Source organism: Festucalex cinctus, chromosome 16 (genome assembly GCF_051991245.1).
Source record: "Festucalex cinctus isolate MCC-2025b chromosome 16, RoL_Fcin_1.0, whole genome shotgun sequence".
NCBI classification, from domain to species: Eukaryota; Metazoa; Chordata; class Actinopteri; order Syngnathiformes; family Syngnathidae; genus Festucalex; species Festucalex cinctus.
In genome coordinates, this window is record NC_135426.1 from 22,220,004 (window position 1) to 22,234,928 (window position 14,925).

A 14,925-nucleotide genomic window follows, 5' to 3' on the forward strand; every position below is an offset into this window, starting at 1 on the left:
ACGGGAAGCGGAACGAGGAGTTACCTGCTCGATGTCGGGCTGAAGCGGATTGTACAGCGCTCGGGTCTCCACGTGTTCTGGTACCAGACCCATTTGCCTGAGAATGTGGAGCGAGAGACGCTCCTCGATGGGGCCCAGGTGGCGTTGGCACACGTGTCCGTCCGCTAAAAACAACACATGCATGATGAATACGAGTTAAGAAAATACTCATAGAAATCATGTCAAGGCATTCACACAAGGATTTACACAAAAGAGCCATTTTAAGGCCAAATAAAGCACCATAAATGTGTGTTGAGATGCAAAATACTTGAAGATTGTGATGAAGGAAACAGTGAGTTAGAGTTGTCAAACGTACTGAGGGCCCAAGAGCTAATTAGAGTTGCACCACAATACAAAAATATGACAGCAGCATCCAATATGGCTCCTCACAAGGGTTGCGGGGGGTGCTGGAGCCTATCTCAGCTGGTTTTGGGCAGTAGGCGGGCTACACCTTGAACTGGTTGCCAGCCAATCGCAGCTTTTTATTTTCTTTCTCTCTCTTTTTTTGTTTTGTTTTATATATATATATTTTTTAGACTTTACGGCCTTTTTGTCAAATTTATTGTCATTTATGGTAATTTTATTTTCTGTCCTATTTTGGACATTTTATGGCTTTTTTTTCTGTCAATTTTTTTTCTGTCTTTTGACAATTTTTTGCACATTTTATGGGGTAATTTCGGGGATTTCTTCTTTTGTTTTTGGACATTTTTATGCTTACTTTGTGAACATCGTTTCTGTCTGTTCCTAAATCAATTTTCTGACCTTTTTTGGGTCAATTTTGTGGACATTTTCTGGTTATTTTCAAGACTTCTTCTTTTGTGTTTGGACTTTTTATGGGTACTTTTTGAATGTTTTCTTTTTTGCCTTATTTTTTCATGGACATTTTATGGTAATTTTCTGCTTTTCCGCTTCCTTTTTTTTGGACATTTTATGGTCACTCATTTGACATTCTTAGGTCATTTTTAAAACCTTTTCATCTACCCCCCTTTGACAACTTTTGCATTTTTGAATATATATATATTTTTTATTAAAATCATTAATTTAAAAAATATTTCATCCTGTGAAAATAAATATGTAAAAAAAAAATATATTTCTACATTTCTACATACACAGGGGAGCTACAGGAGTTGGACGAACTTGCCCCTGATTTACACGCTCCAATGACACACTTCACTCCTGCACGAATGTCCTCATTTTGTGTTACTCTGCTATTGCTGTTCAATAAACCGCAAACGAGTACATTGGCAACTGTAGTCTCTCCTTTCCCAGATGTGAGGGCATGTCAAGTAAGTGACTGCTTTAAGCTGCACATTTTCCTGCAACAGACAAGTAGATACGTCCACCTCCAAAAAATCGTATCTCACCGAGATCTGCTGCGGTGTACTGCACCCCTCTGAAGAGGACGATGTCCCTGTGGTAGACGGGCTTCCGCAGGTTCTGCCGCTCACACACTCCGGACAGCAGCTGCCTGGGCGTGAGCTGGTCTCGCCACCGGTTTACACCCGAGCTAACAGCCGGCATGCGGGGGGGGGGCGACAGGCGGCGTGAGAGGGCGCCCGCGATCAATGTGACTGGTGGCGTACGGTGACGTAAAACACCCACAGGCAGTACGACTGAGGCAGACCGCAGCCGGCTCCGTATTTGGACAGGAAGCGGTTCTCCAAGTCAATAACCGTCTCGCCGATCTTCTCGTCTTTGGTCAGCACGTCGTGGTCGTACAGCGTCACACGCAGGTCCTTCTCCTGGGGGAGGGAGCAGCTCAGCTCGAACATCCTGCAAAAGAAAAACTGCAAATGAAAATGGGCCCGGCGGTAGTGACAGTCAAGTTTGATGTTGTCACAAAATATAACGCTTTGACCGCCAAAAACATTTAATAATGATTAGTAAAATCACGATGCATGCCGCCATAAACTTTAAATGACGTCAACTATTTTTATTTATTTTTTTAATGAATGGGAAGTGCGACGTCTAATGGAGCGCTGCCTGGTCAATGGGTTGTGGAATCAAAAACACCCGCTAACTATGGCCAGCAGATGGCAGCATTGTATCTCTTTTCAATGGGCTGCCGGTGTATGGAATTACAATGAAACATGATGAAATAGAACGTTTTCAAGGATGAAGTGAATGATCAAAGTCTGTCACATTAAACCGAATTCACAGCGCGTCACTAAACAAAAAATATCAGTGTCAAAGTCACCGTTGTGGGGAAAATGTACCTTCTTACAAAAAGCTTGTTTTCTCATCTTTTCAATTTTCGCTCAATGTCACTCAAATTACCTATTTTCAAATGGTGATTACTAAAGAACGGAATAAGATGCAATCTTTCATTTTGTACCCACATTGTATATATAGTAAAAGTACACAATATTCTTTTTGCCTTGAAAGATGAGTTAAAATGCTCAAAATCGTTTTTTTGTTGTTTTTTTTTTGGATAACGTGTGGCAGCAAAAGAGATAACTGCACATACTTTCCAAAGACAGGCTCCAGAGTGCAGGGGATGTAATTTTCCTGATCGTTGATGGTCTTCTTTCCGAGTGTGATCCTCACATAGGGGTCACACTACAAAACAAAAACAAACACGATGCCAAGATACACAAGATACACATCAAAAGTGTCTCACAAAGCGGACCTTGCCATTGGCGTCTTTTGGCTGAAGTCCTCGAGCCTGGATGACGTAAACTCGAACCAAACACTCCTCCACGCCGTTGGGAGGGAGCTTCCTGAACTTTCGGGGCGGCATGGGGGCCGAGGGGTCGTCTGGCAGGGCGTAGATCTTAAACATACCCTGGCTCGACGACAACGACGAACATTTGACATCCCACGACGACGACGTCGCATCGCTGTTAGGAGACGAAGATTCACCTTGAACTCGCCCACCACTGAAGGATCTTCGCCTTCCGTCTGCGTCTTTCCTCGGCGCAGCATGAAGGTTTGACAGAAATCCGATAGACCCTCAAACGCCTCGACCTTCTCCAACTCCCCGTCATAGACCTGAGGACGAGATCCATATTGAAATTGAAGAAAAAGAGCCACGTTGAAGGCAAGCCGACCTGCAGGGTGTCCGAGCCTTGCTCCAAATACGTCCCGCACTTGTTGGTCTCTCCTGTGGACGCATACAACTTGCTCCACCAATCCATCAACTCCTCTTCCTGGTGTGGGGGAACAATCGGAGGTCAGCTGCGGAAAATGTTCACTCACGCCGAATAAGTGCACCTGACACCAGAATCGATCAATAAATCAATGAAAGCGGGTGCCTGCGGAGATTTCCAAAGTAGAAGATTAAACACGTTCTAAGTCGCTTGTTAACACATTTCTCCGACTTTTTCCTCAAACCACATGAAGAGTTTGCTCTTGGAGAAAACAAGAAGTCTCTTTGTTCTGGAATGTGCGCTGGCGTGAAAGTAAAGCTTGTAAAGTGCGAGCGCGGCTGCCATGAGTCATGTGAGGCCGCACTCGCCGTCTTCCATTCTCTACAAATGTTGACTGACGGCTTTCTGCGGTTTGGATGTGGGCCGTCCGCTTTTTTTTTTTTTTTTACGGAGACTCATTTTCCCAGTATGAGAGCGTGAGTGTCATCAAGTTGACTAAAAGTCATCTCACGTTTTCGCTTTAGTCATTTTTCTCACAGTCGAACCGGAGAAGCGACGACTACAAAGCGGCACGCACACGTTCGACTTTGACCCCGTGTTGCCTCGCCCACCTTCAACCCTCCGAGGGCCGCTAAAATGCTCATGCGCCACTTTTTCCCTTTTGTGTGGGCGCCCGAATGTTGAACAAGAGCGCACTCATGGCGGGGTGGGCTCAGCGTAGGAATACCCTCACGCCCGTTTCCCACACTCGCGCATAAACGCCGCGGCTTTTCCTCATTTTTCCGCCATGGCGTGGCAAAAGGGCAGCAGATGGCGTTTTAACGCGCCCTCTGTGGGCCGCCCGCGCCAACATCGACTAAGCAGCAAACGTGCGTTGCCCCATATTTAAAATGTGGAACATATATTGAAGATATCAAAAGGGGTGTCGGTGGTGACGTCGCCGGCAGTCGGCCCTCTGAAACGTTTCCAAGTCCCAAAGAAAAATACGAGACGACGGGTAATCTGGTCATCATCATCACAACATATGATCAAGCTCATGAAAGAAGCAGCAGCAAGCCATGAGAGCAAGTTTTTTGTTTTTGTTTTTTTTTTAGGCTGCCATGACTTATTAGTCCTCCCTCTTTCAACTCCCATTTTAACATTGTGCTTCTGCTTTATTGACTTTGTCCCTCCTTAAGCCGCTCTTTGCTCACTGTCTGCGGTGCAAAGGATCTACAGTGTAGCAGCACTGTTGACTTTGGCTGCAGCCAGAGAGAAAGCCAAGCCTTTAATTTGACTGGCTTCAATATCGGACGCTTAATAAAACAAATATCTCTGTTTAGAGAGAAAGAAATCACCCCCAATTACTGTTGAGCAGTGGGGGGGGGGTGCACGACAGGCCAGGAAGTGTGCGCGCGCATGCGACGTGAGCGTTAGCGTGTGTAGTCTGGTCGGGGTCACGCAAAGTCTTCTGATTGACCTGGCTTGGATAAATAAAATTGAAGAATGTTACGAGGAGCACGGTCGGGTGGGGGGGGGATCCGGTTTCACGCGTAACCGCACTGCGCGGCGTGCGGAGCTTTTGCGAAGACCTCGTCTCGCAAGCGCCGCTTCTTTTGCCGAGCCGCGGCCGCAAGAGCACAATGTAAGAAGTGTCGTGTTTCATCCCCTTCCATCCTCCGTCCTCATCTCGGCGCAGGCACTGCGATCCATCAAGTGTCGCACTGAAAATAAACGCCATCAATAAAAACGTTCCAATGGCCGACCTCGAGTTAGCAGGGAGCGAAAATTTTTTGTCTGTCTGTCGTGAAACCACTAGAAAGTGAAATTTCTGCATGTAAATACGAAAAAGCTGACATTACACTTGTCATGACTGGGTCACGCCAGGGTTAAGTTTGGGTCATGACCGTGAGGTCAAGTGAACTGATGTAATCGGCGTCTAGTTTGAACTGGTTTTAAGCTACGTGATGTCATGATCTATGTGATGTCAAGAATCTTTCATCTCTTTTTCTGGTCAACAGCCAATCAGTCAGTCCATGTTAGCCACATGTCTAGCTGCAGCCAATCGGATCCCTTCACGGTCTATTGAAGCCAAACCGAGAAGTGTGTGTTTTGTCGGATTAATTAACTCTGTACCTCGGTTCCTCTGTGCATCTCCACAGCCCAAGGGGGTTTGGCGTCTCGTGATTCTCGATGCATTTTCATTGTTTCTCGTCTAGTTAGGTTTGTTCTGATGTCAATGTTAGGACTTAAAATTTAATGTTTGTGGGGTTTTTATCATACTTGATATTTAAGACGAATTGATGTTCCATAATGAAATCATTATTAAGTTGAACTGAAGCGAATCGAATCAGGAAACATCGACATCGAACTGAACTCTTATGAAACGAAATCGAATCGATTGAGGAAATTAGAGTCGATACTCAGCCCCAGCATTTATGCCATGCGTGTGTGTATGAATGAAAGAGGCAAGATCAACGTTTGTTACCCACATGGATGCTGCAGCTAGAGGCGGAGAGGTTAATAATAGCGGAATTGGCTCCGTCTGCAAGCTACACACATGCAGACACATACATAACACACAGACACACACAAAAGGTGAGAGGCATCGAGCAGAGGTGTCCAAACTACGGCCGGGGGCCATTTGCAGCCCGCTGTCCATTTTTCGGTGGCCCGCGACATGTGCTAAAAATGGCATTTGACTTAGTTCAAATTAAATACACAAAACAAAAATGTTTGGAGATGGTCAAAGTAAGAAGGGAGGGTAACGAAAAACAGGTGCCATTAAAAGGTTATTTTAGTTAACTGAAAGTAATGAAAAAACTAAAATTCAAAAAAAACAATATGTTACCGAAATAAAATAAAAACGAAAATGCTTTTCAAAAAATGAAAACTAACTGAAACTACATTTTATGTTTACAAAACTAACTATAATTATAGTAAACATGTCCTTCGTTTTAGTCTTTGGTAATTAATTGAATGCATGAGCCTTTGGGGATGATTTTAAATGTGATTTTTAGTAGATTTATTTTGATATAAACCGGAATAATAACGTTTGAAAGTAAGTCACACAGAAGTGACATCATCTAGCAGCAGCCAATAGAAAAGCACCTTCAGATGACCTTGCTCCCATGTTGTTTTTTTAATATTGCGCACAAGTAATACACATTTTTTTAAAAAACTAATACTAATACTGAAACTAACAAACTAAGCATTTTTTTCAAGAACTAAACTAATAAAAACTAATAGAACCACCGTGAAAACTAATAAAAAGTAAAATGAAAAATTCCAAAACTATAATAACCCTACTGCCATATTACAAATAAATTGGTTTATATACTGTAGCATTTTTCTAAATATGCAAAAGCACAAATAAATGATTTGTACGATTTTTAAGATTAAACATAATTTCTCTTCATAACATGATGTGGCCCTTGCGTCCTTCCGATTTTCTGTATGTGGCCCTCAAATGAAAAAGTTTGGACACCCCTGGCATAGAGCATGGAGTGCATACACAGTTAGATGGGGGGGGATATTTTAGAATTTTGGTCATAACACACACAAATTTGATAGAAGGTAGACAGGAAATACTAAATTTGTGTCCTTGAAATGTGTATAATGTACAGATAAATAATAATGTAACTGCTGGACAGTTGGATGAGCAAATTGATATATATTACATGTCCAATGTCAGTTCTGGAGCTTTGTGAGTACATGTTAATGCATATTAGTAAAAAACTCTACAAAGCATTCTAGTATAGACAATGACAGGAAGGAAAAATCATTTGCTTGCATCTTTTGGTGTATTCAAGATGACAAGAGTGATGCAACCTGGTGCGCGATGAGCGGCTCCTCATCATCCACGGTGATGAAGACGTCACCACTGACCACGCGGGGCATCACACCTGTACGCGCACAAAGGCAGAGATGTTGATGACGTCACGCGATCGCGTTAACCTCGCCGTCGTCTCACCTCGGCTTCCGTCTGCCTCCGCTTGCTCCCTTTGCTCCGCCTCCTCGTCCTCCTCCCCGGGGGAGCAGCGGTACTCCTCCAGCGAGCGGATGGTGCACTGGCCCACCACAGGCTTCCTGCCAAACTGCCGGTTGTCGATGACCTTGATCACAAGGGGGGGCATGTAGAGCTCCTCGAGGGGGAGTCGCTGCGACAGTCAAGAATGTCAAGTTAGTGATTCCCAACCGCTGTGCAACAGGACGTTATCCAATTTCATTCAGTTGGTCCAAAAATGATGATGGGTTTACTACAAATAATGACACACCAATAAATACTCTTCCACTAGATTAGGGGTCAGCAACCTTAATTGCCAAAAGAGCAATTTAAGGCCAAATAAATAACAGAAAATCTGCCTGGAGCCACAAAGCATTTGAAAATTGTGATGAAGAAAACAGTATTTTTTGGGGGGGGGTTGTAATTCTTTTATTCATTTTAGACTTTTCTGCCTTTCTGTTCAATTTCTGACATTTTTGGCAATTTCTGGACATAGGGTAATTTTCTGCCTCTCTTATTCCCTTTTTTTTTTGTGACATTTTATGACTTTTTTTTTTTCATGCCTTTTTCCCCATCAATTTTCTTACATTTTTGACAATTTATGGCCATATTAAGGTCATTTCCTGACTCTATTCTTCCCTTTTTTTGGACATTTTTATGGCTTTTTTTGTTTACATTTTTTTCCTGCCTTTTTCACTATCAATTTTCTGACATTTTATGGTAATTTTCTGGCCTTTCTTCTTTTGTTTTTGAACATTGAACATCATCTACCTTTCGTCTCTCTTATTAATTATTATTATCTCTCTTATTATATATAAATGTGGACTTTGACATTTTTTGAAAATGTAAATCTTTTTTTTTTTTTTATCTAAATCATGAATTCATTTATAGAATATTTTATCTAAACAAATAAAATTAAATATGTAACAAATTATATTAATTTCTACTATTTTTATTTATTTATTTTTGGATCCACAGGAGAGGAACTAAGCCACATGTTGCTTCAGAGTCGCAGGTTGCAGACCCCTGCACTAGATGTAAAAGGTCTCATAAACCTGTGGTCAATCATACACAACAATGATGGCTTTGTTTTCGACTAAAGAGGTCCAGATTACACACTGTGTAAAGTAAATTAGGATGAGGATCATCATGACCACTACCTTAGTCACCCTGCTTTGTTTACCTGAACGCAAACTGAATCGACATCCAATAGTCGCACTGATTGAAGTGGAAAATATGTTTCCAGCGTGGGGCTGAAAGTGTCACACTGCAGCAGCACCCTGACGGGCGTTTAGGGGAAAATGATGAGAATGTTTCCATCCCGCGAGTGCGCGCTGCCACAATAAGACAACACCGATTCGCACCGCAGCTGGAAAAAAGTGCGCAGCATTTCCACATTTCGCCGCGGCTTTTCCGAAGGTGCGATGTAAAGGCACCGAGGAAAGGTCAGTCTGCAACGTTTGCCGCTCACCACGTCGAGGAAGAGGGTGTTGACGTCAAAGTTGGACTTCTTCTTCATGCTGCGGATGACGCAGCTTTGGACCGTGGTGCCGCCGCACTCCACCTGCAGGCTGGGTGAGGTGACGCTGGCCAACTGGAAGCTCTTCAGGTTGCGAACACCCCATGCCAAAACCTACACGCAAGAGATTTTCTGATTGATTATGTACTAGATCAGTATTTCCCAACCTTCACCTATTAACAGGCGAATCTGTATTTAAACAAATTTGCCCAATTTCTTAAAGGGAAGTCAACCTTAAACATTTCTTGACAATAATATGTTATATATAACCTCACCTAAACATGATATTCCGATTAATATTACGTTTGTAGAATGCGAGTTATGAAGCAAAATTGAGGCATTTTTATCCATCTCATGGGCGGCCATTTTGCCACTTGTGTCCCCCACAAAAAAACGAGTTCGCAAACGGTTTTATTTTGAAATATGCCGGATCTACCGCCTGACTACCTGTCCGGCTCGTATAATTTCTTCAGCTTCATAGAAATCCGCATGTGGAATCCGGGAAAAAAATAGAAGCCTTGCGGAAACCTTCCACAGCTCCACATCCGATACGCACCGCATTGCAGCTGCTGTGAATTGACACGCAGGTTGAAATGCTTTCTATTCCTTGCAGCGTCCGTACGGATGTCGTTCCACATCCGTTCCGCATTCAGTGTGACTCGCGTGTTAGGCAACGACCAATTACAGCTCACCTGTTTTCTGAAGCTGAGTTGTGATTGGTTGTTACCTGAGACCTGTGCAACTGTGATGTCATTTTCACTCGGGAGCAAGTGGCAAAATAGCCGCCGTCTGATATATTAAAAAAACTGTTGGATTTTACTGCTTAACTCATATTCCATTAATGCAATATTAACCGTTATTCTTGTTTTTTTTGGTTTATTGCCTTCCCTTTTAAATACTTTTTAACCTTAGTCACAAAGTGCTTACCTCTTAATTTATAATTATTTAAAATTATCCTTGATTTTGACAAGCTAAAAACTAACTACCTGCTACTTTGTTCAGGTTGTTCTAGAACATTGCACTTTTTACGACACATTTCAACCACGTTGGTTCTACATCTTATCTTTAAAACTTCTGTATATTTCATAATTTGTTGACCCCCAATTTACGCTTGGAACTCGATGACATGACACGTCACAGGTGTGCTTCAAAGCCCACAAGAAGTTCAAGAAGTGATGATAAAAAACAGCCGTTCCTCGATGGCTGTTCTTTGCAGAACAGGTTTGATCCCTTGAGGCACCACGAAGACATTGGGTTCCCTCTGAGGGGGAAGGCACGGAAGGTCCGACTCCTCTGGCTGCCAAAAGGAGACAGCAATTGTAAACAATCATTTTATTAAAGGGGAAAAGTGTGAGTTTAGTTGAAATTGGTGCTCAATTTGCGTACCCATGTCTCGACGCTGTCACAGAGGAATCCCGGGAACATCAACTGAGGGAGACACAAAAAAAACACGGATATCAACTAACTTGCCACAAGATCATCATCATTATTCAAGTGTATAAACTTTTTGGAATGTGTGAGGAAACACCCGGAGAAAACCCATGCAAGCTTATGGAGAGAATGTGGAAACTCCACACAGGAATCCCATACCCCCAATTTGAACCCTGGGACTTACCTCATCCAGAACATGGCTTGAAGTCCCAATGTCAGCCTGAGGGGGAACGAGCAACAAGATTTTAATGAAGGCCAAATGAACAAAGACGGAAGAGGAAGTCAATGAACTCACCTCTAGCCCCGGAACATGATGAACTGCTGGCTGCGGAGAATCATTATTATTCATTTACACCTCAACATTGAAAACATCCAAAAACGCCAACCAACCTTCTCCCGGCGTATGAGCTCAAACGCCGCCAACAGCTCACCGGCGTCTTTGTCAGCGAGGCGGATGGGGAACCAGGCCAGGCTGGGCGAGCGGCTCAGCGAGGGCGAGCACACGCAACGACCCATGAACTCGTCTGCTCCCTGCGGCGCGTTGTTGAACAAGAAGCCATTTTGCAATCGAGTTCATCCTTTATTGAAGAGCGTTCCAACTCACGTATGTGTCCTGATCATACAGTTCCACCACCACATGCGGGGGGTTGGCCATTGTGGCGTCAGGGTCCCCGAAAATCTCCACATCATAGAAGACGAGCGTCTGGTCCCAGGTGGGATTGAGGGTGTTTCGCACTGTTACAGTCTTCTGGGACTGATGGAGGAAAGACACGATGGCGTAGGGGTCTGAAATGAGAAAAGCGCCATCATTTTTGCGGGCCGGATGGAGTGTGAGGTTTCAGTGTTACCCCGAAGCGCTCACAGAGAGGTACAGTGACGTGCGCGGCTGTTTGTTTTTCCAGGCCAACGGAAGAGTCTCAGAGGAGCCGTTAGCGTTGGAATCAACTGAAGCTATTTTGCTTTTTTCCCCACCAGTGCTAAATTAACCTCTAAATGACCTTGCATCCTTCCTTTCTTTCATTCCTTTTTCCTCTTTAGCACTCTTCTAATGTTACATACACAGCTGACGTCACTGCTTAGCTCCCACTCCGCCTCCTGGAGGACAAGCCCCCACCATAACAAATGAATGTAGTGAGCTTGATTTTCGGTGAGCGTTTTCGTTAAAAGGTGGGAAGTATGCCAAGTGTCACAAAAAAACGTCTCAAGTAGGACACTACATTACTGTGACTCATTGGAAACAACCGTTTGGAGCTGCTAGTTACAAAAAAAATGGAGTTAGTTGAAACAGCACATCGATCACTACCTTCATAGCGTAAATCGTCATTCATTAAATCATTTTTGTCCGGATACATTCGTCTTGCTGTATATCGAAGTTTTCAAGCTATCTTAGCTTGCTAGCGGCTAACAAAAAGGCCGCATGTTTGCAACACATTCCTATTGTGATAATCGTGCTTAAACAGAGATGAGAGAACCCATGTCAAAAATGTAAAAACGCTGCTAGAGTTTGGGATTAGTCACAGGTGCTTCTCGTAATTACCTCGTTTACCTGCTGGTTACAAGCACCTGTAGCTAAAAGCCCAACTGTGGCAGAGTTTTTAACTTTCTGGTCCTGGATTTTAAATGGTTAACTTTGTGTTCAAAATTACTTGAATACTTATGCAAAAAAAAAAAAAAAAAAAAAAAAAAAAAAAAAAAAAAAAAAAAAAAAAAAAAAAAAATTATGAATAATTATTTCACTAAAGATAATATGGCACATTCATCATGTCTGCCTGGAATTTACAGTCAGAGGTTAATGTTATGCACCCAAATGTGACGTCACACTAGAAGGGCCTATTGCACTACTCATGGTGAGCTATGCAAATAGCCCATTAGCTCATGTAAACAGAAATATAAATAACCCTAAGGGGTTATCCTGATGCTGATTTAAGTGTGTATTGTGTGTAATAACTGAGTCCTCAGTCAGCACATTTTCACATCGTTTTATGCTGAGAGTTCCCAGGAGTATACCAGAGAAGCTGTCCTTGTCCATTGCCATCAGCTCCCTGGCTTGATACAGGTAGCAGCGCAGGTGGTAGCGGGTGCCCCCTGAAAATAGACGAAACATGAGCAGAGCGATGAGCAGGAAGACACCGTAAGGAGGAAATACTCACGGTCAAAAAAGCAGGAAATGGTGGGTCTGTTCACTCCAAACGTGGTGGTGACAGACTTGTCGTCGTGCTTGTCTTCGATGCTGCTCTGTTGGCCGCAAGACGAGGCAAAAAGGTCAAAAGGCGAGTTTGACGATTCGCTCTCCGAGGGCGTCTCACCAGGGAGCACTCCAGGGCGAAGATGGCCGCCGGGCCCGTCTTCTCCAGGGGCTCCATGCGGCACCTCCACCTGCGCCTCCGAAAGCTGTCCGTCTTCCTCGGCTTCAGGTGGAACCTCCAGCCGAACAGCGAGGTGTACTCCCAGCCCTCCCACGCCGCCTCGTCCGGACGCTGCTGCGAGGGCACGACGACGGGAAAGCTCAGAAAGATTCAAAAGACGATGCGTGGCAGGCAGTGGTGGGAAGTAAACAAGCGCTACTTTATTACTGTACTTTACTTGAGTATTTGTTTTTCCATTTTTTCGCCCTACAATTGAAAATAGACATCTGCACTTTCTACTCTACTTTATCAAGATAGACTCAGAAGTTTTTTCAACCCTCCACAGATGACACGTTAAAAAAAAAAAAAAAAAAAAAAAAGTGTAAGTGCTTTTTCCACCTTCAGTAGTAGAACACAAGCTTGACTGAGTAGTTCAAAGTTGAGAGTGGATCTGTGCAGCTACAGCGCCACCTGGTGGATTTTTCCAGTTAGGTCAATACCAAAAGGCTCCACTTCATCCCTTCGTCTTCATCATGTTGGTGATTATTTCAGTCAGTAATTATTAATTGGTGGGCTGCGCTGCAATGTTTTTGTTTCAAATAGTTTTGAACTTTAAAAAAAAAAAAAAATGTAGCTACCAGGGTACAAACAACTGTGGATTTAAGTTACCTTTTTAACTTTGTAATTAGTTACCTTTCTGAGAGCGTCCATCTTCTGCTGGTCCCGCCTTCTCATGCGCATCCACCGCCTTCGCCGGTTGGTGTGGTACATCTTCTCCGCGGGGACCCACGACTTGGGCCGCCGGTCCGGTGGGATGGTGATGCCGTACTCCCAGCCTGGTGTATAAAGAGGAGGGCTCGTCAAAAACGCACCTTCACGACACGTTTTGCAGATGCCGACGCACCGTGATCGTCTACGCCCCTGTTGAGGTCCTCGCTCCACTCCGGCTCCTCCCACACCCAGCCCGGTGGGCACTCCACATCGTCTTTAGGCACGGCCTTCTCTCCATTCTACCGCACAAACAGGAGTTTGCAATAAATTATATAACAGATTTTTTTTAAAGCATGATATATTTTTGCATTATGTATTTATTAATATTTATTTATTATTTTTATCGAATTGTATCCTTTTTTTTTTACCTTTTACTCTGCCTGTACCGTGCACTTTGAGACTTATTTTATAAATGTAAAGTGTTACAAATAAAATCTTATTATTATTAATTATTATTATTATATAGGGACCAATTAACAAAAGGTATCTGTACCACGTCTGTGTATCCCTCGTGCATGCCAATCCACTGCCCACCAGGTAATCTCATCTGGTTTTCAAAGACTTCCTCCGTGTAGGTCATGTGACCGGCGTCGGCATCAAAAAGCAGTCTGTCATCGGATTGAAAGCAGATGATTAATTTATTGCGTTATTTCTGATGCGTTGAATTTATGGGAGCCATAACGACTTACGTCCTCTCGGGGCTTATGTACCAGTCCCCGGCCCAGGTCCAGCCAGGCGAGGGTTTGAAACTCTCCTTGGGCAGTTTCACCCTCCCAGTCACGTCACTAAACTTGGGGCAAGTAAGACCTGTAGTCCCCCAGCTGCCCACTAGGGCGAGCCGAGTCTGATTCTCGTACTGGATGTAAAAGGGAAAAAAAATAGTTTTAAAGTGAGCCAGCCACTGTTGATATGATGAGGCCGGCGATGAATCTTACCGTTTCTGCAAACACGGACAGCTTTCCTTCAGCGTACAGGTTGAAGTGTTTGTCGTCCGCGGCCAGTCCAAACCAAACTTTGACCCTGAGCTGACCAGGAAGTTTGGCCTCTCCGTCGCCACCTTGTGGATACTAGGTATGTAACAATAGCCAAACATCACGATATGATATTATCACAATATGAAGGTCACGATATGCAAATTATTACGATATTGTGGGGAGGTTGGTGATATAAAAAAGGTCACATATTGTAACCCCCCCCCCCCCCCCAAAAAAAAAACAAAACGAAAAAAAACAAAAAACAATAATGTGCTTTTGTACATAACAGCAATGCATATAATCAACCTACAATCTTTAATAACAATATTTGCTAATGCACACACACATTGAGTTCCTCCACATATTGACTCGGTTCACAAACATATTACGCTCCCCTTCATCTGACCGTTGATCTCTTATACTCTGCTGCCACCTGCTGGCCGTTTCTGTAATTACTACCAACCGTTCTCAGCAGTTGAGAGTCTGCATCAAAGCCTTCTGTATGGTGTAGCATCAAAAAAATAAAAAAAAATAAAAATACGTCTTTGGGAGACTTAAAACATTTCAAATAGAACATATTTATACGTTTTTGGGAGCAAATGAGTTAATATCATGACATGACGACGACACTATTGTGGCAGTTTTAATATCGCAATATCAAGATATTGCAGTTATCGTTACATCCCTTGTGGATATGATCCCAGGGACAGAGATGGCACGTGAGTAACCTACTACGTTTAGAGCAGTGATTGACCTAAATGTTTTTTTTTCA

The 14,925-nt window shown here is 43.4% G+C and overlaps 1 protein-coding gene across 5 annotated transcripts in view; it reads right to left on the reverse strand.

The window, feature by feature from the left end:
• Window positions 1–14,925, reverse strand: part of dysf (dysferlin, limb girdle muscular dystrophy 2B (autosomal recessive)) — a 33,100-nt gene that overhangs the window by 6,973 nt on the left and 11,202 nt on the right. For 3 of the 5 annotated variants that reach the window (XM_077498882.1, XM_077498881.1, XM_077498884.1), the window contains 25 exons: window positions 14,115–14,246; window positions 13,869–14,035; window positions 13,673–13,787; window positions 13,313–13,418; window positions 13,102–13,244; window positions 12,370–12,543; window positions 12,214–12,298; window positions 12,071–12,148; window positions 10,668–10,849; window positions 10,454–10,594; window positions 10,359–10,388; window positions 10,248–10,283; window positions 10,019–10,060; window positions 9,827–9,929; window positions 8,585–8,745; window positions 7,081–7,267; window positions 6,939–7,012; window positions 5,600–5,659; window positions 3,090–3,188; window positions 2,902–3,030; window positions 2,669–2,824; window positions 2,507–2,598; window positions 1,642–1,812; window positions 1,404–1,546; window positions 25–164 (listed from right to left, as the gene is read on the reverse strand). In XM_077498882.1, coding sequence (XP_077355008.1) covers window positions 25–164; window positions 1,404–1,546; window positions 1,642–1,812; window positions 2,507–2,598; window positions 2,669–2,824; window positions 2,902–3,030; window positions 3,090–3,188; window positions 5,600–5,659; window positions 6,939–7,012; window positions 7,081–7,267; window positions 8,585–8,745; window positions 9,827–9,929; window positions 10,019–10,060; window positions 10,248–10,283; window positions 10,359–10,388; window positions 10,454–10,594; window positions 10,668–10,849; window positions 12,071–12,148; window positions 12,214–12,298; window positions 12,370–12,543; window positions 13,102–13,244; window positions 13,313–13,418; window positions 13,673–13,787; window positions 13,869–14,035; window positions 14,115–14,246 — 2,946 coding nt within the window. The remainder of the gene's footprint in view (window positions 1–24; window positions 165–1,403; window positions 1,547–1,641; window positions 1,813–2,506; window positions 2,599–2,668; window positions 2,825–2,901; window positions 3,031–3,089; window positions 3,189–5,599; window positions 5,660–6,938; window positions 7,013–7,080; window positions 7,268–8,584; window positions 8,746–9,826; window positions 9,930–10,018; window positions 10,061–10,247; window positions 10,284–10,358; window positions 10,389–10,453; window positions 10,595–10,667; window positions 10,850–12,070; window positions 12,149–12,213; window positions 12,299–12,369; window positions 12,544–13,101; window positions 13,245–13,312; window positions 13,419–13,672; window positions 13,788–13,868; window positions 14,036–14,114; window positions 14,247–14,925) is intronic. The other 2 variants (XM_077498885.1, XM_077498883.1) reach the window with 1 other exon arrangement.